General features: G+C 42.6%; 1 protein-coding gene across 5 annotated transcripts in view; it reads left to right on the plus strand.

Annotated features, from left to right (window-relative positions):
* FBXL17 (F-box and leucine rich repeat protein 17) overlaps positions 1-27,304 on the plus strand; it is a 743,798-nt gene that overhangs the window by 19,529 nt on the left and 696,965 nt on the right. For all 5 annotated transcript variants that reach the window (XM_056537501.1, XM_056537502.1, XM_056537500.1 and 2 more), the window contains exons 3-4: positions 11,970-12,227; positions 19,604-19,735. In XM_056537501.1, coding sequence (XP_056393476.1) covers positions 11,970-12,227; positions 19,604-19,735 — 390 coding nt within the window. The remainder of the gene's footprint in view (positions 1-11,969; positions 12,228-19,603; positions 19,736-27,304) is intronic.

Genomic DNA, 27,304 nt, shown 5'->3' on the forward strand with positions numbered 1-27,304 from the left:
GATAACCTAACGGCATCTGTAGATGAATCCGCCAGAAAAGCAGAAGCTTTTTTAATTGTAGACATTAAGGAAAGAGTCTGCTCTTTGGGCACATGATTTTGCACAAATAAAGACAACTGGTCAACCCACATCACCAGGGATCTTGCAACAGTGGTACCAGCGACTGTGGGTTTTAAAGTGCCCCCTGCATTCTCCCCAGCCCTTTTGCCACATCAATCTTAGGAGGGTGATCCCAATACTTAATGTCGGCCTCTGAAAGAGGGTATTTTCTTTTAATTGCCCTAGGAATGAAGGTTTTCTTATCCGGAGTCTCCCATTCTTTCTTAATTGAGAAATGGTTCTATGAACCGGGAAAACACTACGTTTTTTTTTCTTCTTGAACATGATGTCTTGAAAAGACTTATGCTCTTTTGTTTCCTCAAGCCCCATGGTGGATCTTACAGCCCTAATCAATTGCTCAGAATCCTCTGACAGAAAAAGAGGCTTTCCTGAAAAGTCATCCTCTGATGAACGTGAGTCCTTCCCCTGTAGGGAATATATAACTATGAACACCCATAGTATATAATAAACTGAACAACCCAATATCGGATAAAAGAAATACCTGAATCAGAATGAACAGAAATCAAACCTTCTTCCTCCTCAATATTACCTGGGACAGAAGGGGCCATTACTGGCTGCGAAGGGGTAACAACTGGTAGAAACCCTTTTAAGGACGGACCCTATCTGGCTCTTAACAATGTCTTGCATCTGCATAATCAATGACGGGGATTCTAAAATTTAACACAATAAATTTAAATAACTTTTTTTCTTAAATAATTACACCTGCACTCCTCTTCAGCAATGATACTGTTAATACAAGCTGGACAGTTAGGCTTATAGTAATCAGTAGAGATGAGCGAACTTACAGTAAATTTGATTCGTCACGAACTTCTCGGCTCGGCGGTTGCTGACTTCTCCTGCATAAATTAGTTCAGCTTTCCGGTGCTCCGGTGGGCTGGAAAGGGAGGATACAGTCCTAGGAAAGAGTCTCCTAGGACTGTATCCACCTTTTCCAGCCCATGGGAGCACCTGAAAGCTGAACTAATTTATGCAGGATAAGTCATCGACTGCCGAGCCGAGAAGTTCGTGACGAATCAAATTTACTGTAAGTTCGCTCATCTCTAGTAATCAGGTGTTAATGCAACTTTACACATAAGGCATTTCTTATGTTTAGTCTTCTTAACCACTTTCCTAGGAGTATCCTAAGAAATAACATAATAAGAAAAAAATGGAACAAAAAAGAGCCATAACACTCGCCCCTCCGCGAGAGACAGTACCGTGGAAGTAGTCTTGGAATCTTCACGGTCCTGCTTGGAAGAATCCTCCTCAGTGGAGCTCATCCTTCTTCACACTTCTCCCTCCTTGAGGCCAGCAGCTCCAGCTTCAGCTTCCAGACGGTTGTCCTCTGTGCAATGGAGGCAGGGCAGCAGAAAGGATTTCCTTTTTTTTTAAAAACTGTCGCCCTGGAAGGCCCAGACTGCAGCGTCTGACGTCACATCCACAGTCATGTGCACCCCTCTCTCCTCCCCAGCCGTCACGTAATGTGACCTCTTAGCCTCGCCTCAAGGAAGGCCGCAGCCACAGAGCTCTCTGCGTGACTCTGCCAGAGCTCCGGACCTCCTCTTCGTCAGCTAGGTCTCAAGGTTAAAAGCGCAGCCTGACCCACAGCTACAGGCCGGCCACGCACATACTTTAGATGAAGAGGCGGAGGGAGAAGGAAGGCTGGGGGCGGTGCGAGCATATGGCAACTGGGGGCACAGAAGGGAAACCCCCCAACCAGGGTGTTATTGGAGGTCCAGAATGCTCTCCCAACCATCATGATATCCATACCATCAGAGGCATGGACTACTTCAGGCTTCCTGCAGGAACAGGAAACCACTGAGGCAGAGAGGGAGGTGCATTCTTTTTATACTCTAGGTTTCCTGTTCCTGGAGGAGGAGTCCATCTCTCTGGTGGTGCTGTTGTTACAGGGTTGAAATACAATTCCAAAAAGAATCACAGCACTGTTAGATGGTCCAGATAGTGAAATGATCTGAGGATTTATTCCACCAGTACAAAATGCAATGTTTCGACAAATGTCGTGCCTTTCTCAAGCATGCTGGGATTTCTTTTGGGATACTCGTATACAATCATCCACAATCCAAAATTGCTTATTTTACCAACAGTGTTTATCCAGAATTTTTCTTATTGCATATTAATAAATACAAATAGACACCCAGGTGTAGTCATCAGAATCTTACATCACATTACAAAACATTTGGAGCCTCCAGTTCAGGCTTTTGGATAGAGGGTCAGGCAAACTGACAGAGCAGGAGAGTGAAGTGACCGCATTGGAGACCAGAGAAGCAGATTGTTTTTCAGTGTTTGTGCAGAGACTAAAGGCTGAAGCCTAGTGTCTGACATGCACAGAAGAGAAGTGCTGCACAGGAATGGGAAGCGGAAAAACCAACCATGCATACATGGCCCATGCTTCTCAGGAGTGCTGTGCGCTGTAATGGCTGTATATTGATAACAAGGCAGGCACATGGGCAACAGGTAGGGGAATACTTTTAAACAAGGCAATAGATATAAAACAAATATATTGGAAAATGTTGTCTCAGTGAGTACTATATTATTACATATATTAAAATTGGTGGGACAATCCCTTTTAAAGAATGGTACAACCTATTTAAGGCTGGTGTCACACAGCCAGCGTTTTTTTTGGAAAATCAACACTGTTGTTTTTAAAGTGGTTGTCAAGGATATATATATATATAAAAAAAAAATGCTGCTTCTTTCTTGCAAAATTAGCACCACTTCTGTCCATATGTTTCTTGTCTTGCAGCTTGGCTCCATTAAAATGAATGGAATTTAGCTGAGTTACTACACACGACCTGTGGACAAGAGTAGGAATGCACCGAAAGTAAATTTTGGGCTGAAACCAAAAATTTAGGCTGTGCTTGTCTGAAAACTGAAAATGCATTGCCCCGCCCACTTTTTTAATAGTATTTTTATTGTATTTATTAGATTTTTTTTTGGTTAAATTATTTTGTGAATTTAAGTAATCTGAAATTAAAGACTCCATGCTGATAATAATAAAAAAAAGCATCACCCCCTTATAAACTATGGGTCAATGTGGGAAAAATGCAGCAAGCATTACATACTGGCCCGGCTTCAGATGTGGGGAGAAGTGGTGATCCTGCTGATACTTGGAACCAACTGCGCTGCTTCTAAAGTCAAACTTTATTGAACAAAATTAGTATATTTAAAATTGTCCTGTTCTGACCTCTATAACTTCATTATTTTTCTGTATACTTGCATGTATGAGGGCTCAATTTTTGCGCCGTGACCTGTAGTTTTTATTGGTACCATTTCTGTTTTGATGTTATTTTTATCACTTTTAGTTATTTGATTAAAAATCTATATTTTTGGACATTTATTTATTTTTTTTGCACATTTGAGCCCCAGTCACTCACCTGGTGCTTCTCTTGCCCCCGCACGCACGTTCCCGTCCCCTGGGGCGCACGCCGGAGCTTTAAGATTTAAAGGGCCAGTGCGCTCATTAGTGTAATTCACCTGTGGCTCATTGATAAATTCTTCCACCCTCCTCACTTCCCTGCCGGATCTTTGTTGCCTTGAGCCTGAGAGATAGCATTCCTGTTATTGCCTTGCTGTGTATCTGATCCTTTGCTCTGTGACCTGACCTTGCTCCTTGCCGCCTGCCTACTGACCATTTGCTACGTTCCTGACTACGCTTCTGTGCTGCTTGCCCTGACCTTCTGGTCTATGATGCGAGTGCAGCTCCTGCACTGACGTCATAACTGCGGCGAGATTCGGGGTGTACAGGTACGTCCTGTGCGTTAAGTCCCAGGTACACAAGGTGTGTTTCCCCCCAAATTTCACATTTTTGCAAGGGTTAGTAGCAGAAAATACCCCCCCAAAATTTGTAACCCCATCTCTTCTGAGTAAGGAGGTACCCCATAAGTTGACCTGAAGTGCACTATGGGCGAACTACAATGCTCAGAAGAGGTGTCATATTTGGCTTTTTGAGAGCAAATTTTGGAAACTAGACCCCTTTTTTGGAAACTAGACCCCTTGAGGAACGTAACTAGGAATAAAGTGAGCCTTAATACCCCACAGGGGTTTCACGACTTTTGCATATTTAAAAAAAAAATTTTTTTTTTTCACTAAAATGTGTGCTTCCCCCCCAAATTTCACATTTTTGCAAGGGTTAATAGCAGAAAAAAAAAAAAATTTGTAACCCCATCTCTTCTGAGTATGGAAATACCCCATGTGTGGACGTCAAGCGCTCTGTTGGTGCACTACAATGCTCAGAAGAGAAGGCGCGCCATTGAGCTTTTGGGAAAAAATTTTTGGGAATGGAAGTCAGGGGCCATGTGCGTTTACAAAGCCCCCCTTGGTGCCAGAACAGTGGACCCCCCCCGACATGTGACCCTATTTTGGAAACTACACCCCTCACAGAATTTAATAAGGGGTGCAGTGAGTATTTACACCCCACTGGCGTTTGACAGATCTTTGGAACAGTGGGCTGTGCAAATGAAAAATTAAATTTTTCATTTTCACGGACCACTGTTCCAAAAACCTGACAGACACATGTGGGGCGTAAATGCTCACTGTACCCCTTATTACATTACGTGAGGGGTGTAGTTTCCAAAATGGGATCACATGTGGGTATTTATTTTTTTGCGTTTATGTCAGAACAGCTGTAAAATCAGCCACCCCTGTGCAAATCACCAATTTAGGCCTCAAATGTACATAGTGCGCTGTCACTCCTGAGCCTTGTTGTGCGCCCGCAGAGCATTTTACGCCCACATATGGGGTATTTCTGTACTCAGGAGAAATTGCGTTACAAATTTTGGGGGTCTTTTTTTCCTTTTAACGCTTGTGAAAATAAAAAGTATAGAGCAACACCAGCATGTTAGTGTAAATTTTTTTATTTTTTTTTACACTAACAAGCTGATGTAGCCCCATTTTTTCCTTTTAATAAGGGGTAAAAGGAGAAAAAGCCCCCCAAAATTTGTAGTGCAATTTCTCCCAAGTATGGAGATATCCCATATGTGGCCCTAAACTGTTTCCTTGAAATACGACAGGGCTCCAAAATGAGAAAGCGCCATGCGCATTTGAGGACTAAATTAGGGATCGCATAGGGGTGGACATAGGGGTATTCTACACCAGTGATTCCCAAACAGGGTGCCTCCAGCTGTTGCTAAATTCCCAGCATGCCTGGACAGTCAGTGGCTGTCCGGAAATGCTGGGAGTTGTTGTTTTGCAACAGCTGGAAGCGCCGTTTTGGAAACACTGCCATACAATACGATTTAAATTTTTATTGGGGGGGGGGGGGGTACAGTGTAAGGGGTGTATATGTAGTGTTTTACTCTTTATTATGTGTTAGTGGAGTGTTTTTAGGGTACATTCGCACTGACGTGTTACGGTGAGTTTCCCGCTACTAGTTTGAATTGTGGCGAAAAATTTGCCGCAGCCCAAACTTGAAGCTTGAAACTTACTGTAAGCCTGCCCGTGTGAATGTACCCTGTACGTTCACATGGGGGGGGGGGCAAACCTCCAGCTGTTTCAAAACTACAACTCCCAGCATGTACTGACAGACCGTGCATGCTGGGAGTTGTACTTTTGCAACAGCTGGAGACACACTGGTTGGAAAACCTTCAGTTAGGTTCTGTTACCTAACTCAGTATTTTCCAACCAGACTGCCTTCAGCTGTTGCAAAACTACAACTCCCAGCATGTACTGATCGCCGAAGGGCATGCTGGGAGATGTAGTTATGCAATAGCTGGAGGTACGCAACTATAACTCCCAGCATGCCGAGACAGCTGGTTGCTGTTTGGACATGCTGGGATTTGCAGTTTTGCAACAACTGGAGGGCTACAGTTTTAGAGAACACTGCAAAGTGATCTCCAAACTGTGGTCCTCCAGCTGTTGCAAAACTACAATTCCCAGCATGCCCTGACAGCAAACAGTCGTTGGGGCATGCTGGGAGTTGTAGTTTTGCAACATCTGGAGGGCTACAGTTAGAGACCACTGTATAATGGTCTCAAACTGTACCCTCCCAGATGTTGCTAGTCAACTCACCGGCTTCCGTCGGATCCAGCCGCACGTAATCGCCGCCCGCCGATCTCCGTCACCCGCAGCCTCCGTCGCCCGCCAGGATCGGTAAGTGGATCTTTGGCGCCGGTCCCCGTCGTTTCCCCCGTCCTGCCCCGCCTATTGTGGGAGGGCAGGACAGGGAAAACGAAAGTTAACCCCCCCCGCCCCCGATCTGCTATTGGTGGTCGCGTCTAGACCACCAATAGCAGGGATAGAAGGGGTGGCACCCATGCCACCTCACTCCTATCGCTTCAGGGGGATCCTGGGTGTCTTAGACATCCGCGATCCCCCTTATATTCCGGGTCACTATAGACCCGTAATGACCCGGAATCGCGCAAATTGCCGACATGGGGGGGGGGGGGGGGGTGATGACCCCCCTGGGCATTTGCACAGGATGCCTGCTGAATGATTTCAGTAGGTATCCCGGTCCGATCTCCGCCCGGCGGGGACCGGAACTGCCCATGACATAACTGTACGTCATGGGTCCTTAAGACCCAGGGTGTCGGGACGTAACGTTACGTCATGGATCCTGAACGGGTTAAGCATCGGAGACATGTACTGCTGTCTCCTCTGGCAAAGTGGTAATATTTTGGGTGTGTATCTATGTATGTGTGTGAGATATATATATATATATATATATATATATATATATATATATATATATATATATATATCTGTATCTATCTAATATATTGAAAAAGGAAGACAGCGGCACTCCAAAAAATACGAAAAAAGGCCTCACTGTGAGGCTGAAACGTCGCAATGAACATTTTGGGTGAATAAAGAACACTATTTTTTGTATTTTTTGGAGTGCTGCTGTCTTCTTTTTTCAATTTTTGATCTAAGAAGGTTTTGGAGTTTCGAACCTATTACAGCTGAGCACCCACCGTGGGACTAGAAGTCCACTTACAGTGCCGGCTTTCCCACCCCTTTTGTTATATGTGTGTGGATTTTTCCTTCATAATCCTTGTTTGGGAGGAAAATCAACAAAGGAGGAAGCTTTTGACTTCATATCCAGTCCTCATATATTGTTGTCAAGATATTGTTGTCAAGATATTGTAAACTGAAAATAGAAAGGGACTTGGCTTTGTGGGACTAGGCATGATTTGCAAGACAGACCGATACACAAAAAGGGTACATTATAAAAGGGGTGGGGCTTAACAGTTGGCGTGTCTTTGTGAGATGGGATCTGGCTTGCAAGCCAGACTGACACATTCACCAGGAGATGCAGAGCGGAGCTTGTGGAGTAAGGTAATGGAAGTCCCATATACTTACATGAGACTTGAAACAAAAATCCATCTTTTATATAAGGGTGTAGATAAGGGTTAATTTAATTATATATTTTTATTTGACTTATAAGTAATATGTGTACCAGGTATTATTGAAATATCTCCAGCTGTATGGAAGTTATATGGGAACATACATTTCCCATAGATTTGCATGGGACTTTAAACAAAAACCCTGACCCTGGCAAATGGGCATGAGTAAGGGTTAAATTACCTATTCTATATTTGTTGTTGACTTATAAATAACGTGTGCCAAGTTTCATGTTAATATCTTCAGCCGTTTGGACATGATTCTGGAACATACACACATACACACATACACACATTCGCCCTGATTTACTAAGAGTGTGTGGTTATTTTCAGAGTATAATTTTTTTTCCCGGACTATTTTCTTTCTCACACGTATTTATCAATGTTTCACACATGTTGGGAAAATTCTGTCTCACGATATTAAATTTTGTCGAACGGGGGAAAAAAGTGTTGCACAGGAAAAATAAAGCGTAAAGCAAATAAATGAAGCAAAGTAACAAAGGACATAATTTTACATTAATGGTCGTTAATGGGTTAACAAACAAACAAACAAAAAAAATTGCAAAAAAAAAATTTAAAAATAAAAAAATTATATAAAAAGCTACTAAGGGGACAAAGTAAGAGGATTTTCAAAAAACCCACACTTTTTAACAGATTCCCCACACCTCAAGGCAGTCGGGTTTTCAAGTTCAGTGATTCACTATTTTTCTGGTGGGTTTTTTAAATACAACTGTTGGGTTTTCAGGAAAATGTCGGGAACACTCCCCTAATTATGCAAACCACGCCCCTTTAGTCGGGTTAAAAAAATACTGAGTAATTGGAAAACCGTTGGGTTTTTACCAGTAAAATGTGTCGCTGAGGACGTGTGACACAAATTGTGTCGCATAACCCGATAGAGAGCTTGGATCATGTTAGTAATTAAGGCCATTGAGTTTTAGATCTAATATATTTTAGATCTATAGATAGATTAGAAAGTGGAATCACTTTTAACACAACCCTTGTAAGAGTCTTAATACAGAACAGAACTTGCTCCAGCACTGTTATTGACTTACATCCTTAATTTATTGTTTATTTTTCAGAATAGAAGTTTTATTTTTTTTGGAGCAAAAAAGAAAAACAACTAAATGACATTATCATGAATTCAATTATAACAATGTGGAGAAAGAAATGGGAAGAAGCAATGGCGGTCGTAATGGCATAAACATGTGCAGTGTTCACTATGACAACGTAACAAACCCGACAAAGTGGTTAATTTATTGTTTCATTTAAAAAGCACATAACATGATATAGGTTAGTCCTGCACAATACTGTATATCGCAATCAAATCGCAATTATTGCGGATTACAATATTTCGATTTCGCCCTTCTCAAAATTAGGCAATTACCTGCTTCAGCAGCGGCTTAAGCTAGGGTAGCAGCGGTGGCCCATGCTCTGGCAGTGGCAGCTGCATCAGCAGCAGCTCAGGCTCTGGCAACTATGGCTCCGGCAGCGGCAGGAGGAGTTAAACGACTCACAGCACTGCGTGGCAAGCGTGTAGAGGTCAGGAGGTGGAGCCACCTAGGGTCAGGCTGCGAAATCGCCACTCCTGAGCTCTGGGGAAGACAGGCAACAGGGAGGAGGAATGGCTTTATAAGGGGGGATGGGTATATGGGGGGGGGGGGGGGGATGACAATATGACGGGGTAAATTTCATGTAGCTATCCCCCTTTTATAGCTGCCCCCCTCCCCCCCCCTCATATAGCCCTCCTCCTTCTTATAGCCATCCACCCCTCATATAAACATTCCCCCTCCCCCTTCATATAGCCATCCACCCCTCATATAAACATCACACCTCCCCCTCACTTGGCCGTCCACCCCTCCCCCACCTCATATGGCCGTCCACCCCCCCCCCTTCAAATAGTTGTTCCCCCTGATATAGCTGTTTCCCCCCATTGCATATAGCCAATTTGCTTCATAGTAATTCCCCCTCATTTCATATTTTGATATGAGAGGAGTGGCTATATGACATGGCGAATTGGACATGAAATTGGAGGGGGGGGGGGGGGATTTCACCATTTATCTATTATATCGTAATCTCATATTGAAATCGCAATATTAACCTCCATGATCACAACCGCACATTTTACCCAAATGGTGCAAATGTAGATCTATAAGCGCATGTTATGTAAAACACAGACGCATGTTATGTGCTTTATGGTTTTACATAATGTTATGCACTTTTTTTTTAATGTAACAATAAAGAAGTCTTAAGCCCACAATGGTGGAGGAATGTTCTGTATTCAGATCCTTAGCACCATTGAACTGCGGTGCTCCAGGGTACAATCGCAGACTTAGGGTAGCTTTCATAGTAGGTGAGTATAAAAAGTTTGCTTTTGTTGTTCCTTCTGCTGACCATGATGTTTATTTTATTACTTAGCTTGTGTTACTTATGGGAGAACATTTTGATCAGATAGTAGCCATCTAGATGCTGTTAGTTCCCACTTTGAGACTGCAATGAAGAATCACTTTGTTTGTAGTGACAAAAACCTTTTCCTTTTTTTTTTTTTTTTTTTTTTTTTTTTTTTCAATTGCTAAAACAGCTTGAACATAAATTACTTCTCTCATACGCTTCTTTCATAAGACAAAAAAAAGGGAAATGTATTTTACCTTTTACAAAACACAGTGGATTTCTTTTAGATATCAGAGAAAACTGGAAACCTTAGGATGGATTTAAAGAAAAAAAATGTGAGCGGCTGTAAATATTTCCTGATTATAGTCATCTTAGTGATAAATAGACTTTTTCAGTGCATGGCTCACAGTCCTGTCTACATTTGGTCTCTGCAATTTCAGTAGGGTATGTTTTTTTTAAACCACAATGAAGAGAACAACAGACTATGCTTACTGTCATTTCAAGCCACTTTCCACCATGTAATAGCCAATGTGATGTCTAATATAATTTTAAGTCATTTTATTTACCAAATTTACCATTTTATTTACCCCCCACCACCACCCTTGAAAACAAAAAAAATGTTTTTATTTTAAATGAACTGGTGCCAGAAAGTTAATCAGATTTGTAAATTACTTATATTAAAAAAGCTTAATCCTTTTCAGTACTTATTAGCAGCTGTATGCTACAGAGCAAATATCTTTTCTTTTTGAATTTCATTTGAATGTAAGAAAATAAATTTTTAAACCAACTGGTGCCAAAAAGTTAAAAAGATTTATAAATGACTTCAATTAAAACATTTTTACCCTTCCAGTATATATTGGTAGCTGCATGCTACAGAGGAAATTCTTTTTTGTCTTGTCCACAGTGCTCTCTGCTGACACCTCTGTCCGTGTCAGGAACTGTCCAGAGCAGCATAGTTTTGCTATGAGGATTTTCTCCTGCTCTGGACAGTTTCTGACATGGAGGTGTCAGCACTGTGGACAGAAAGAAAAGAATTTCCTTTGTAGCATACAGCTGCCAATACGTACTGGAAGGGTAAAGATTTTTTAATTGAAGTCATTTATAATTCTCTTTAACTTTTTGGCACCAGTTGGTTTAAAAATTTCTTTTTTTACACAGAGTACCCCTTGTAAGTCTTGGCCGATATGTGTCTCACTTCTCTACAGTCAGTTGTTCACAGCCAGTTGTTAGGCTAAGTCCATCATTAGTAGCAGAGAAACCAATACGGAACAAAGGAAGTTGGGGTATGCCTTAGTGATTGGTATATGTCTGAGAGGGTACATCTTAAAGGTAAACTAAGGCTTCCCTCTCATTTCAGTCCATCTATAAGGTTTTTGGCAGCCCCATATGTAAAATGACCGGCCAGAGATTTTGTAGTGTTAATGGGCTCTAAACACTAGACTCCAGACAAGTGTTTCCCAACCAGGGTGCCTCCAGTAATTGCAAGACGACAACTCCCAGCATGCCCGGACAGCCAAAGGCTGTTCGGGCATGCTGGGAGTTGTCGTTTTGCAACAGCTGGAGGCACCCTGGTTGGGAAACACTGCTCCAGACTGACACATTGTAGCAAACAACCAGATAGAGTTGTACTGTTGGTGCTGATGCTTTTAGTTCACAGTGCATTGCCTAGACTTATTAAAAGTTACCCTTATAATTGTATATAGATAGAACTAAAAATCCCTTTAACATTAGTTGATTCACTGAGGGAAACGCTCTGTAAATATTCACAATCTGTGATGCATATAATTAGAGATGAGCAAAGTTACAGACTTCTCGGCTCGGCAGTTGCTGACTTTAGCCTGTATAAATGAGTTCAGCTTCATGGTGGATACCGTCCTTGGAGAGAGTCTCCAGCCCACCGGAGCACCTGAAAGCTGAACTTATTTATGCAGGATAAAGTCAGCAACTGCCGAGCCGAGAAGTTTGTGACGAATCCAATCACTGTAACTTCGCTCATCTCTACATATAGTCATAATAAAAGCACATGGTGTCTGTAATAAATTGTAGATATAGTTATGTTGATTATTTATTTTTATTCTTTGGATGATAAAGTAATCAATATCCAATTCTTAACTTGCTTTACAGATAAAAGATGACATATTAGAAAGAATAGCTTCCAGGTTTTGGAACATACTAGAACTCAACATTTCTGACTGTCTAAATTTGACTGATGTTGGGATTGGGATGGTGGCAGCCAAATGGTCGGGCCTGTTGAAATACACTGCCTACCGGTGTAAGCAGCTGTCTGACTCTTCGCTCATCTCTCTAGCCACGCATTGTACATCTCTACAAAAAGTTCACGTTGGAAACCAGGACCGGCTCACTGATGAAGCAATCAAACAGGTATGACCTAGAATCCGTAGTTTTACATTTGTGAGTTATAGAAAAAAACTTATTATGAAGTCAAACTAAGCCTAATGTCTTTTTCGCATCGGTCAGAACCACATGGATTTTGTTAGGCTGGGTTCCCATTACCTGCGGGGAAAAAGCGCATACGGGGCAAAAATGAGCCGACTGAACCGAACGTTTCACTCCGGTCGGCTCATTGAAATGAATTACATACGGGAGCACAAGTTTTTAGCTCTCCCCTGCAGTATGCACTCCCATATGGGGAAAAATGTAATGGGAACCCAACCTTACTTTAGAACATTGATTTCAAAGGAAGATGCGGTACCACGCAGAAAAGGAAGTGTCATCATTTTTCTGCATGGGGCTTATTGAAATGAATGGGAAAACACTGTTGTGCACATACTTACTGTGCCCCAATACGACAATAGTAAAGTCTATTAATACATACCTTTATAATAAACATCAAACCAGTAGTTTTGTCATCAGATCAATAGTGAACTTTCCTCAGAACGGAATGTATATATATCTTGAGCAGTGTTTCCCAACTAGTGTGCTTTCAGCTGTTCAATAACAAAAAAAAATGGAGCTACTCAAAGTCACGGACAAAGGTCGCAGGACCGAAACACGTGTTGGGGTGGCGGGATCCTGGGACTTCTATCACCCCATTACTCTAACTGTAACTGTTTATTCCCTTTGTGCGTATTGGAACTAAACCAAAAAAGGGAGAAACAAAAGCAAATTGGACATAATGTCACACCAAACTCCAAAAATGGGCTGGACATAATGATTGACAAAATTGTTGAAAAATAAGATTGTTTCAAGCATGTGGTGCTCCTTTAACCCCTTAAGGACGCAGGGTTTTTCCGTTTTTGCATTTTCATTTTTTCCTCATCACCTTCTAAAAATCATAACACTTTAAATTTAGCATCTAAAATTCCATATTATGTCTTATTTTTTGCGCCACCAATTCTACATTGAACGGAAAAAAAAAAATGCTATTTTGTAACTTTTGGGGGCTTCCGTTTCTACGCAGTGCATTTTTCAGTAAAAACGACCCCTTATCTTTATTCTGTAGGTCCATACAGTTAAAATGATACCCTACTTATATAGGTTTGATTTGGTATTACTTAAAAAAATAAAAATAAATATTCCTTGTAATATTCCTTGTATTACTTAAAAAAAACAAAAAGCTCTCAACTACATGCAGGAAAATGTATAAGTTTAAAATTGTCATCTTCTGACACCTATCATTTTTCTGTGTACGGGCCGGTATGAGGGCTCACTCGTTCCTCCGTGATCTGTAATTTTTATCGATACCATTTTTATTTTGATCGGACTTTTTGATTGCTTTTTATTCATTTTTTCATGATATAAAAAGTGACAAAAAATACGCTATTTTGGACTTTAGAATTTTTTTGCGTTTTAATTAACTATATATATATTTTTATAGTTCGGACATTTCTGCACGCGGCGATACCACATATGTTTAATTTTATTTACAGTTTTTATTTATTTTTTTTATGGGAAAAGGTGGGTGATTCTTACTTTTATTAGGGATGGGGTTAAATGATCTTAACTTTTTTTCTTTTTTCTTGCAGTGTTATAGCCCGATTTCATACACAGATCATTGCCTTGCATTGACATGCCAAAGATCAGTGTAATCGGCGGTCAATTGCTCAAGCCAGGATTTCAGACTTAGAGCAATCATTCCCCGATCGGATGAGATGGAGGCAGGTGAGGGGACCTCCGCTTGCGTTCTAGCTGATCGGGACATCGCGATTTCACTGCGATGGTCCCGATCAGCCCGACTGAGCTTTTACTTTGATTTTAGACGTCTAATGGGTTAATAGCGCGCGGCACAACGATCTTTGCCGCACGCTATTAGCACAGGGTCCCAGCTGTCATTAGCTGCCGGGACAGTCCTGGTATGATGCGGGGTCATGGCGTGACCCCGTGTTTTATATCTGCACTGGGCACAGGGTGTACAGGTACGCACTGCGTCCTTAAGAGGTTAAACTCACCTGGAGCAAGTAACAGGTGTTGGCAATATAGAAATCACACCTGAGAGCATATAAAATGAGAGAAGTTCACTTAGTCTTTGCTTTGTGTGTCTCTGTGTGCCACACTAAGCATGGACAACAGAAAGAAGAGAAGAGAACTGTCTGAGGACTTGAGAACCAAAATTGTGGAAAATATCAACAATCTCAAGGTTACAAGTCCATCTCCAGAGATCTAGATTTGCCTTTGTCCACAGTGCGCAACATTATCAAGAAGTTTACAACGCATGGCACTGTAGCTAATCTCCCTGGGCGTGGACGGAAGAGAAAAATTGATGAAAGTTGTCAACACAGGATAGTCCGGATGGTGGATAAGCAGCCCCAAACAAGTACCAAAGATATTCAATCAGTGTCAGCGCGAACTACCAGTCGACATTTAAGTGAAATGAAACGCTATGGCAGGAGACCCAGGAGGACCCCACTGCTGACACAGAGGAAGCCAAAATCCTTCTTGGAAAATGTCTTGTGGACAGATGAGACAAAGAGAGAGCTTTTTGGTAAAGCACATCATTCTACTGTTTACCTACAGTGTAATGTGGTGGTTCAATTATGTTTTGGGGTTATTTTTCTGCCTCTGGCACTGGGTGCCTTGAATGTGTGCGAGGCATCATGAAATCTGAGAATTACCAACGGATTTTGGGTCACACTGTACAGCCCATTGTAAGAAATCTGGGTTTGCGTCCGAGATCTCGGCAGACAATGACCCCAGAAATGGATGGCAACAAGGTGCTGGAGAATTCTGAAGTTGAAATTCTGAAGTTGATTGATTACCTGTGGAGAGATCTTAAAATTGCTGTTGGGAAAAGGTGTCCTTCCAATAAGAGAGACCTGGAGCAGTTTGCAAAGGAAGAATGGTCCAACAATCCGACTGAGAGGTATAAGAAGCTTATTGATGGTTATAGGAAGCGACTGATTTCAGTTACTTTATTCCTAAGGGTGTGCAACCATATATTAAGTTAATGGTGCCAATAATTTTGTCCAGCCCATTTTTGGAGTTTGGTTTGACATTATGTCAAATTTGCTTTTTGTTCCTCCCTTTTTTGGTTTAGTTCCAATACACACAAAGGGAATAAACATGTGTATAGCAAAACATGTGTTACTGCAGTCCTTTTCTGTGAGAAATACTTTTATTTTCTAGAAAAATTTCAGGGGTGGCAACATTTACGGCCATGACTGTGTTCACTACTATGGTTTATGGTTATGCTATATACTTACTAAGAACTTGCACTTTATAGGGCCCTTTGTAGCTATACGCCCTCTAGTATAGCCTACCATTTTTATTCATTGTACATTTGCACAGATCCTCTATTTCCCTACTTAGTTTCTGCATTATGCTGTAGTTATTTACTTATTCCAATACAATATAACATTCTGTCCCGGGATTGTTCAATTCCTTCTTTTTTAGATGTATTTTATTAAATATGTTGATTTCTAAATTAAAGATTGTGATTTATTTTTCATGACTTTTTTTTTTTTTGAGTACCGTATATACTCGAGTATAAGCCGACCCGAGTATAAGCCGAGACCCCTAATTTCAACCCAAAATCCCAGGAAAAGTTATTGACTCGAGTATAAGCCTAGGGTGGGAAATACCTCATCCCCCCCTGTCATCATCCAGACCCGTCATTAACATCCTCATCATCCCCTTGTCATCATCCCACACATCCCCCCTTCATCATCCCCTTGTCATCATCCCACACATCCCCCCTTCATCCCACACATCCCCCCTTCATCATCCCCTTGTCATCATCCCACACATCCCCCCTTCATCATCCCCTTGTCATCATCCCACACATCCCCTTATCCCACACATCCCCCCTTCATCATCCCCTTGTCATCATCCCACACATCCCCTTATCCCACACATCCCCCCTTCATCATCCCCTTGTCATCATCCCACACATCCCCCCCCTTCATCATCCCCTTGTCATCATCCCACACATCCCCTTATCATCCCACACATCCCCCCTTCATCATCCCCTTGTAATCATCCCACACCACCCCCCTTCATCATCCCCACCCCCCTTCATCATCCCCACACCCCCCCACCCTTCATTATCCTCTTCTCATCATTCGCCCTCAGTGGTCTTCAACCTGCGGACCTCCAGAGGTTTCAAAACTACAACTCCCAGCAAGCCCGGGCAGCCATCGGCTGTCCGGGCTTGCTGGGAGTTGTAGTTTTGAAACCTCCGGAGGTCCGCAGGTTGAAGACCACTGCGGCCTTCAACATGCGGACCTCCGGAGGTTTCAAAACTACAACTCCCAGCAAGCCCGGGCAGCCATCGGCTGTCCGGGCTTGCTGGGAGTTGTAGTTTTGAAACCTCCGGAGGTCCGCAGGTTGAAGACCACTGCGGCCTTCAACATCATCCAGCCCCCTCTCACCCCCTTTAGTTCTGAGTACTCACCTCCGCTCGGCGCTGGTCCGGTCCTGCAGGGCTGTCCGGTAAGGAGGTGGTCCGGTGAGGAGGTGGTCCGGGCTGCTATCTTCACCGGGGGCGCCTCTTCTCCGCGCTTCCGGCCCGGAATAGAGCCGTTGCCTTGACAGCGACGTATCTGCGTCGTTGTCAAGGCAACGTGACTATTCTGAGGCCGGGCCCGAAGCGCTTAGAAGAGGCCTCCCCGGTGAAGATAGCAGCCCGGACCACCTCCTCACCGGACCACCTCCTTACCGGACAGCCCTGCAGGACCGGACCAGCGCCGAGCGGAGGTGAGTACTCAGAACTAAAGGGGGTGAGAGGGGGCTGGATGATGTTGAAGGCCGCAGTGGTCTTCAACCTGCGGACCTCCGAAGGTTTCAAAACTACAACTCCCAGCAAGCCCGGACAGCCGATGGCTGCCCGGGCTTGCTGGGAGTTATAGTTTTGAAACCTCTGGAGGTCCGCAGGTTGAAGACCACTGCGGGTGGGGGAGTTCACTCGAGTATAAGCCGAGGGGGGTGTTTTCAGCACGAAAAATCGTGCTGAAAAACTCGGCCTATACTCGAGTATATACGGTAGCTCCATTTTTAAATTTTTTAGTTATACTCATTTTTACCCTCACTGTAAGGATACTTATACATGGGTCTGTAGTTTCTGCTTTCTTTCAGCTTTTGCAAAACTACAACTCCCAGCATGCCTGGATAACCAAAGCCTATCAGGACATACTGGAAGTTGTAGTTTTGCAATACTTGAAGGTTGGTTGGGAAACACTGATCTAGTGCATAAAACAATAATATGTTTCTCCTCCCTCTGGTAAAGCCACACTATAATGTTCTTAAACTAGATAGTCTCCCAACATACAGCTACATACTTAAAGGACAACTGTAGTGGAACACTTTTATATATGCCCGGGCCTCAAAAATAAACAAAATAAACTCATACATACCTTCCTATGAGCCCCTGTTGGTCCGGCACAGGCCTCACGGTCCGGCAGTGCTGACCTCTTTCCACTTCCTGGGGATGGGGACGCTGCAGAGCCGTCGGCGTATCACCGGCCGCAGCGATGTCCCGCCCCGGCCGGTGATAGGCTGAGCCCATTGTCATGTAAGGAGTCGGCCAGAGCTCCTTACATGACAGTGGGCTCAGCCTATCACCGGCCGGGGCTGGACATCGTGCGGCCCGTGATACGCCGACGGCTCTGCAGCGTCCCCATCCCCAGGAAGTGGAAAGAGGTCAGCACTGCCGGACCGTGAGGCCTGTGCCGGACCAACAGGGGCTCATAGGAAGGTATGTATGAGTTTATTTTGTTCGTTTTTGAGGCCCGGGCAAATATAAAAGTGTTCGATTACAGTTGTCTTTTAAGGTAATCACATGCATGTATCGAACATAGGATATGGCATAAACTTACAGTGCATCAGCTATGACCTCTTCATAGGAGTAGGCAGTGGCAGTGGCACACTTTTTATTCCAATGCAAAATGCAGGCCTACCTACCAGGGATAGATCACCATATAACTATGATGACTTTGGGTAAGTTCTGTACAAGCATTAAACTCGATAACGTCCCAGTACCCCAGTTTGTTTCATATGCAGTCAAATATAAACCTGGCATAGGCCAAAAGCAAAAAAGGGGCCTCCACGCACACCAAAAAAATATATAGAAACAGTATGTTGCATACATCTTGGCCTTCTGTCGCATCAGGCGTCTTCCCCATATGCCTCTGACTGGGCGATATAATGCAGTGTACACAAAGTCAGGGTAAAAACAATTTGTCATACTCTCCTACCTCAGTCCACACAGCTCCTGTTCCAGGGACTTAAGCCTCCTACAGGTCACTATTTGTTGCTGCTTCCGAGATGAGTTTTTTAAATGGGCAGGGTTTCCTATGTCTCGTCCTGGAAGCGGTGAAAAGCGCGGTGCTGGTAGTTGCTGGAACTGGAGCTTTAGGGGACTGAGGTAAATTATTGTGACTTGTTCCTTATGTTTACCCTGTCCCCAGGCAACATATAAAAATAAATAAATAATAAATTGATGCTGGAAAACCATTTTTACAGACTGATGACTGACAACACCCAAGTCTATAGCAATAAAGAGCTCTGGTATTCCCTTTTCTTATGTTAAACCTAGCACAATGTATAGCAAAATGAGTGGTATACCCAAACACTAAAACATGATGCTCTATTAGTATAATAGATGCTCAAAAAAACAGAACTGCATGAATACAAATGTTAGTTTCGTAAAATGAAAGTATTGTGCAGTTCTGATAATGAACTTTTATTGTGCTCCCTTCCTTTAAAAGATAATCTGATGGCTATTTCACCTGCACTTTACCCAATATATTGGGTTATAATGCTGTAAATAGCTGTAAGAAGAAGTGTAAGTTCTTCCTGTTAGAAGCTCCTTACTATATTGCTCCATCGCGCATTGGAGGCAGGGAGTCAACTCATGCACCTCCCTCTGCATTCATGAATATTCTGCCCTGGCCCGCACCCTTCTGTGATGTCTGAGCTGGGTGTAGCAAGGAGCAGAGCTCTCATCCCCCCCCCCCCACCCCCACCCCCACCCTCGGCTCTGATGTCACAGAAGAGGTTGGCCTCATGGAATATTGATGAGTCGAAGGGAGCTGCGCGAGTCGTCTCCCTGCCTCCAGTGCATGCTGGAGCACTATAACAAGGAGCTTCTACAGGGCAGAACTTCAGACATACGTAACGTAAACATGTAAGTTACACTTCTTTTTACAATATGTTACTTTTTTTTTTTTTTTTTTTTTTTTTAAATGCCGGAATACTAAACTGTTTGTGACTGTCTCTGAAATTCTACTAAACTTCTTCAATTTGATTCTTGTTCTATGAATTTTCTAGAATACTCTATTCTTATATCTTCTTCTCATCCACAGTTGGGTTCCAGGTGCAAGGATTTGAGAGATATTCATTTTGGGCAGTGTTACAAGATCTCTGATGATGGAATGATCATTATAGCCAATGGTTGTCCCAAGCTTAAGAAAATATACATGCAAGAAAACAAATTAGTGAGTACATGATGAAGCATCAAATCTCCTTTTATCCCAATTCTACCTTGCATTTTCTATCATAATTGACTGATTCTTTTCATGGGATAGATTACCACATGCATTTATTTTTGAGACAAAGCCAGGAGTGGATGCAATGGGAGAAGTGGTGTAGAGGAAAGACTTAATTTTTTTTCTATTCTTGCATTCTCTTGTGGCTTAAAAGGATCTCATCAAAGCTGAATGGGGAAATCAAGCCTAAATAGGTGTTAATGTTATGTCTTGTGGTACAGAGGATTATGTCAAGATAGTAACTATTTCTATTGTGTGTAAAATCAGACTCCAATTCATAACTTACTGCAGTGTTTCCCAACCAGGGTGCCTCCAGCGGTTGCAAAACTACAACTCCCAGCATGACCGGACAGCCTTCGGCTGTCCGGGCATGCTGGGAGTTGTAGTTCTGAACCGCTGGAGGCACCCTGGTTTGGAAACACTGACTTACTGCTTGATATGTATTCTGCAAGGACACAAAAATATGTGCTTCTTGCTATTTCATATTGTTAGTGTTAATAAACTATTCTTTTTAACATAGTTCTATTTTGGAAAAGTATTTGGTTGGAGGAATCCTTGTTGATTAAGCATGTTGTTTGTTTATCTTTTTGCAGGCTTGACAAATCCTAGGTGGCCATAGTGAGGGTGCTTTCACACTACGATTGTAGTGTACGGTTGCTGGATCCGGTTGGGTCGGTATACCACGGTCCGATCAGAAAACCGTATACGGGGCAAAAATGAGACAACCGGAGTCAGCGTTTGACTCCGGTCGGCTCATCGAAATGAAGGGGGTTCGGGCAGGATCCGGCTGGGATACGGGAGCGGCCGGTTTTCGCCCCTCCCAACCGAATCCAGCAACCGTGCACTACCATCGTAGTGTGAAAGCACCCTGACTGAGAATTTTGCCTTGACGCCTAGATTTTTGTCAGCCCTAACCCATTTCCGACCCATGACATGCATTTTCGTGATGAGTCAGGTGAGGGAGTATGACGTTTGCTTGGAAGACTGGCCCATGTCACATCCGGCTGCTATCTGGAGCTGATAGGTGCCAGCAATGAAGGACTTCAATGTTAATCATTTATATGTTGTGATTGGCATTTAAACAGATCTGGCATGCATACCTTGATGTAATCGAGGGTGCTGATTGGTTGCCAGGCTAGCCGGAGGCCTGTATGAGGGTTTGATGCAGGCCATGACTGAGCCATTGATGGCAGGCTGTGGTAATAGAGCACTGGTCTTGTTTTTGTGTCAGCAAGGGTTCTCGTTGTCAGACCATAAAATCATGTCTGGGAAAAACTTCTGTAGTAGTTACAAAGGGCCACACCACGTAGTGCTGGGCGGTATACCGGTTCATACCGCATACCAGGGTGTTATTTCTTTACGAGGAAAATTTTTCACATACTGCAATACCGTTTCCATAGCAACCAACTCCAATGCGGGATGGCGTAGAGAAATGTCCGGCCGCACAGCGTCTCTGGGAAGTGTAGTCCGAGCCGCACTGAACTGACTGTGAGGAGCTGGAGGGAACTACAACTCCAGGCGGGCACGTGACTTTAGGGCGGGTGCAGGAAACTCGAGCAGAACTGTGGAGACATAGAGGAGAGTTACCGGAGACCCGGGTGCCATGGTGAGGACCCCCGACCACCTGTCACTATACTGAGGACCCCCCCCCTGAAATAACGTGAAACCACCATAATTTAGAAAAATACAGTGATATACACTTTTGGTCATACCACCCAGCACTAACACCATGTACGGTAACCTCATTTACCTCCTTCTGTTTTATTCTCTATACCATACCGAGGACCCTTTCCTAATGGTGGCAATAACCTGTATTCTTATAAATAGTATTGCTCAGGGCAACAGCCTTGACTGTAACACAACCAAAAAGCTCCCATGTAGTTGTTTTACATATAAAAAGATATAAAAAAAGATATAAAAACTTTTGATTTGTGCTAAAGCATGCAAAACCAATAGGTTTTGCAATTGCTTTCATAGAAAAAAAATCAGTATTTCATACTGAAAAAGCCAGTCAAAAAGCTGCCTCCCTGCCTCTTGGGATACATACCAGCCTGGCTGTGTCCACTGGTCGTCACCTACATCATGGTCCCACTTCATGATTGACAGGTCGGCAGATCTAAAGCTGCTGTGTTCGGCTCCCACACTGTCTCCTTGTTTGAGGAGAAGGGGGAGGGGCGGGAGTACACTGCTGCCTATGAGCAGATGATGAAAGTGTCCCAGCATGTATATACGTGTGTGTGGATATATATGTATGTGTGTAAATCTGTGTTGTCTAGGTAAAGTGCATTTGTATGAATAAATGAAGTCAGTGTGTGTGTATATATATCTAATACAGGGGGACTACAATCACATGTCTCCAGCTGTTGAAAAACTACAATTGCCAGCATGCCTGCACAGCCAAATGATGTGTGGGCATGCTGGGAGTTGTAGTTTTGCAACAGCTTGTAATTACACAGTGTTGTGTGAGTGTGTGTGTATAGCATAAAACCAGAAAGGAAAGGGTTACAGATGCTCACTCCCAAAATCAGTGACTGAGGAGAGTGAGGGAGGGGGAGTGGTTATCACTTGAGGAGAAGAAAGGGACCCACCCCCCTACTTCTAGTCGACAACATTAAGATAATTCAGAAATAAAGCTAATTCTGAGAGAAATATAGGCCATAGACACATAATCATGATATGTACAAGATCAGGGTGAGATACTGAGCAACATATAACAGTTTTGTGTGTTTTGAGTGATCTGACTGGTACGCTTTAATGCAGGGTCTTTATGTACGGTTGGGCCAATAGGTCCAACCTATTAGCTACAATAGATTGTCCATAGTATAACACTAAACACACAGAACTGCCCATCACATTGCTCAATCTACTTAGTAGTGTCCGTATAATAATTACTTAGCAGACCCCTTAAAACTTCACCAAATTTAGTTCCCCTACATTGCAACACACCCACTTCTAGGAACTTAAATTTAGCCTCTGCTCAAACTTTGCCATATTTTCCTTGTTTAATAGCCTCTCTAATGTCAGATGCATTGTAGAATGTCTGAATCCTGAACACTTGTTGATCGTGGGGGTTGGGGAGTCAGGAAGCCGCTTGCTTGTCGGGTTGAAAATGTAATTTTTATATTTCTTTTTTAATAATCCACATCCTTGTTCTAGCAGTTTCAGTCATTCTAGCACTCCAGGATTGATTCCATTTACAGACTGCACAGGCAGATTTAATGATGACATCGTGAATCACATTAACAGTGCTAGCTGGGCATCAGTGCCGCATATTATGCTTTATAGTCCACCCTCAATCTGTACTGCATAATGGATTTCTATACTTGTGTTCTGCTTAATAGCAGTACCCTTGTGTCCAAATTTAGATGTTTTTACCAATTCCAGCAGTGTTGAATATGTATATGTACTTGTCCGTCTGCTCTATTATGGTGGCAATCAGCGAGTTGTGCAGCAGAAATATAATTGTTACGATGTCACTTTATACCTTACACTTGTCCAGTTTTATTGTTTTATCCTGGTTTTATGTTTCTCTAATGGGCCAGTAGAATTACTTGTGTTTCTCCACTAGATGGCAGTCTATTAATGTTAAATTGTTCATTGCTCTGCTTTTTCTCCTATGCTTTATAGTACAATTTCTGATTTGTTTAATGTACAATGTTACAACCTGTAGGTTTTTAAAAGATTGGTAAGGCTGCGTTCACACGGCGGTCTAGACCCGTCCCGTACTTCTCCTGTCATGAATAAAAACGGACTTTTAAAAATAATGGACAGAAACGGATGCAAACGGCTGTTATCTGTTTTTTGTCCATTTGGATCCATTATTGTTCAGTTAATAAACAAAAAAAAATAGTTGGCCATTCTGAGCATGCTCGGAAGTAAAAACGGATCAAAAATGGATTGAAAAAAATGGATGCAAACGGATGACATCAAGAGCTCATCTTTTTTCAGTAGACTTCAATGTTAAATTTACTGTATCTGTTATTTCTTCCGTCAAAAAAACAGAAATGAGTGTAGACGGTTACAAACGGATGTAAACTGATTATAAAAATAATCCCATTGACGTGAATGGAATTTTTTTAAAACAGTTTTTAATCCGTTTACAGCCTTCAAGAACGGAACTGAAACGGGGCAAAAAATGGGGACAAAAAATGGGGACAAAAAATGTGAACGCACCCTTATCTCTATAAAAGAATGTTTACAAATTTCTATGGTATACAGTATATACCATGTGAAGGACAAATATTTACAGGAATGTTCATCTGAGAAATAAAGAAAGGTTTGGCAGAAATTCTGTGACTTTTATCGCAATTTAGACTGTTGCTGTAAATACTCATCCTCCCAGATTATTATTTTTGAATTAATGTTCATTCATGTTTGGCTGAAATATCAGTTGTAGTTTGTTGTGATAACTTGTTGCTGAATTTTCAACCCTGTAGTTTATGTGGAAAATGTTTCATTATTTGGGGTTATTAAATGTGCATTTCTTATGGGTGGTATCCAGATTTCATTTCTTGATTAATTTTTTCATTGGCACTTCACATTTCCATAACCCCAATGCTGAACAGACTATGGTATGCTACAAACTTTGTATAAATTTACCACATTTTGGATGCAGTCTTCATATGCTCTTAAAGCCCTCTTCTAATACCTGACCTGGTAGACGGATTTCTGTTTAAATATCCTGACAAATTGTAAGTCTTTGCTAAACTAGCATATTCTGTAGAGCAGTGTTTCCCAACTAGGATGCCTCCAGCTGTTGCAAAATTACAACTCCCAGCATGCCTGGACAGCCGAAGGCTGTCCAGGCATGCTGGGAGTTGTAGTTTTGCAACAGCTGGAGGCATCCTAGTTGGGAAACACAGCTGTAGAGTCTATATGGGGCTTCCAGCACATCCGCTTCCAGAGTGCACTAGTTTCTGAGTGAGTCATGGGATCAGAAGCTGCTGGGAAATTTAAGCAGGAATTTATGTGCCCGGACGGTAATTAGTGGTACCCTTTATAGCTACTTACACACAGTATCCTTGGCAGTATTTTGCATCAGTACTTTTAAAAGTGTTACTGTCATTAGTAAAAAAAAAAAAAAAAAAAAATTTAAGCACAAATGTCATGAATTTGTACCCCCTAAACTAATCACAGGGTGACAAAGTTCTTTATAATGAAAAGAAACAGATGTCCAGCGCGGATGTCAAGCAATACGAAATTTCTTTATTCAGCCATAACGCAAAGTGATGACAGGTGACGCGTTTCGGCCACAATCAACGGCCTTAGTTCTTTATAATTACAATTCAGGCATGCCTTTTGCTGCTTTCTAGCAGCTTTGTTCTGTCTAAAAAATGCTTTTTTATATGACGGTCGGATAGTTGTGGCTATGCCTCGCAGCCGCCCTGCCTATCCCCTGTATATCTAAAATTAGAAACAGAGGCGCTCCATGTGGAGTATCACACGTGCAGGGTTAGAAAGTCTCGGAGAAGCAAGCAGATGGTCTCTTACCGACTCCGGTTGTGTACCGACATACACAACAATGGACAGCACGTAGTGAAATATAATGTGGACAACCCGTCTGCAGCCTTCCTGGTGAGTCCTAGGATACAAGAACCAGGCTTCAAGGGTGACAGGAATTTCGTGGCGCTGACCGGGATCAGTCATAAAACAGGTGCCGTAGCTTGAAGGTAACTACTTTTGTTTACCAAGATGCAACGCGTTTCACTACGCAAGCGCAGCTTCCTCAGGCATAGCAAGAATGGGCAATTCGCAAGGTAATATACTCGAGAATTAACCCTTACATGTAAGGAACATATTTAATATGCATGAAACGCCTATCAAATGTATTATGATAAAAACAACCATAAATGCATTAAGAAAAACGAATAAAATGCACATAAGACATAGAAAAATGTATATAAACAAATGCCACAGAAAGAATTGAAAAAGCACGAGTGCCTATGCGCATTTTGACGTTTGATGTTAGATCCTAGATCTTTAAGATCTAATGTCAAACGTCGAAGTGCACATAAGCACTAATGCATTTTTCGTTTACATTTGATAGGTGTTTCATGCATTTTAAATGTGTTCCTTACATGTAAGGGTTAATTCTCGGGTATATTATAGAGATAGACCGATAATCTGTCACCTTTCAGGCCAATAGCCGATAACTTATATCGATATTCCGGTTCCCGCCCCCCCATCCTCTGCCAACACACCGCCGCTGCCCCCCCCATCCTCTGCCCACATACCGCCGCTGCCCCCCCCATCCTCTGCCCACATACTGCCGCCACCCCCCCCCCATCCTCTGCCCACATACCACCGCCGCCCCAAGGTAATTGCCGATACTGATAATGTCCAAAATAGTGATTATCGGCCAAACCGATAATCGGTCGATCCCTAGTATATTACCTTGCAAATTGCCCATTCTTGCTTACCTGAGGAAGCTGCGCTTGCGCAGTGAAACATGTTGCATTTTTGTAAATAAAGTAGTTGCCTTCAAGCTACGGCACCTGTTTTATGTCTGGTCCCGGTCAGCGCCACAAAATTCCTGTATCCCCTGTATGTCAGCCCTGGGACTGCTGTGTGATTGACACACAGGTCCCAGCGTAGAAAGACCTTATTATCCTTTAGCAAGAGACACACTCGGATCACACATATCTTTAACTTGCTCTTTATGTAGAAAGTAGTAGAAAATACATTATTCCATTACATGTATGATAATCGCCCAAAGTGCTCTGATCAGTCCTTTCATGGAGTAGCTGTAGGGCAATTTTCCATTTTCACTCTGTCAGGAGCCTTTCACTTGTTCCACTACAGCTTTGCTTCGTGTTCACATCGGAGTAAGAACTTGCTGTGTGAGTAACGATGACATTTCAGGAGCCTCCGCCCCCTTTGTCAAGTCTTACAGTGCAATTCCATCACCACATTACATACACGCAATCTCTCGCGAGATTCTACGCCTTCAATTAAAACGGTAAAACATTACAATCATTTATAATGCATTATACGGTTAAAAACGGTAATCATCGATTTGGTAACCTACAAGAAGACATTGAAATTACATTGTTCATTAATCCTGTGTTGATACAAGTGTATGGTCTCTGGTTCCCTGAAACGTCGTTGCTCACACAGCGAGTTCTTACTCCGATGTGAAGCAACGCGAAGCAAAGCTGTAGTGGAACAAGTGAAAGGCTCCTGATGAGTGAAAATGGAAAATTGCCCTAAAGATAATCCATGAAAGTACTGTGATCTGCGCACTTTGGGTGGTGATAATACATGTAATGGAATCGTGTCATTTCTACTACTTTTTAGAATAGAACCGTGTGGACACTGCAGTCTCCAATAGACTGCAATGTGTTCCGCGAGTATTTCCACCTGAAGAATGAGCAACGCCATTCTTCAGGCGGAAATTTTCAAACGGATGTTCCGTTCACGAAGTGTGAATTTGTGGACGGAAACCCATTCACTACACTATACATCTTAGTAAGTGGAATTTCTGCCTGCAATTTCAAAGCTGAATTGCAGGCGGTAATT

The sequence above is a fragment of the Hyla sarda genome, chromosome 1 (genome assembly GCF_029499605.1).
Source record: "Hyla sarda isolate aHylSar1 chromosome 1, aHylSar1.hap1, whole genome shotgun sequence".
Classification (NCBI taxonomy): Eukaryota; Metazoa; Chordata; class Amphibia; order Anura; family Hylidae; genus Hyla; species Hyla sarda.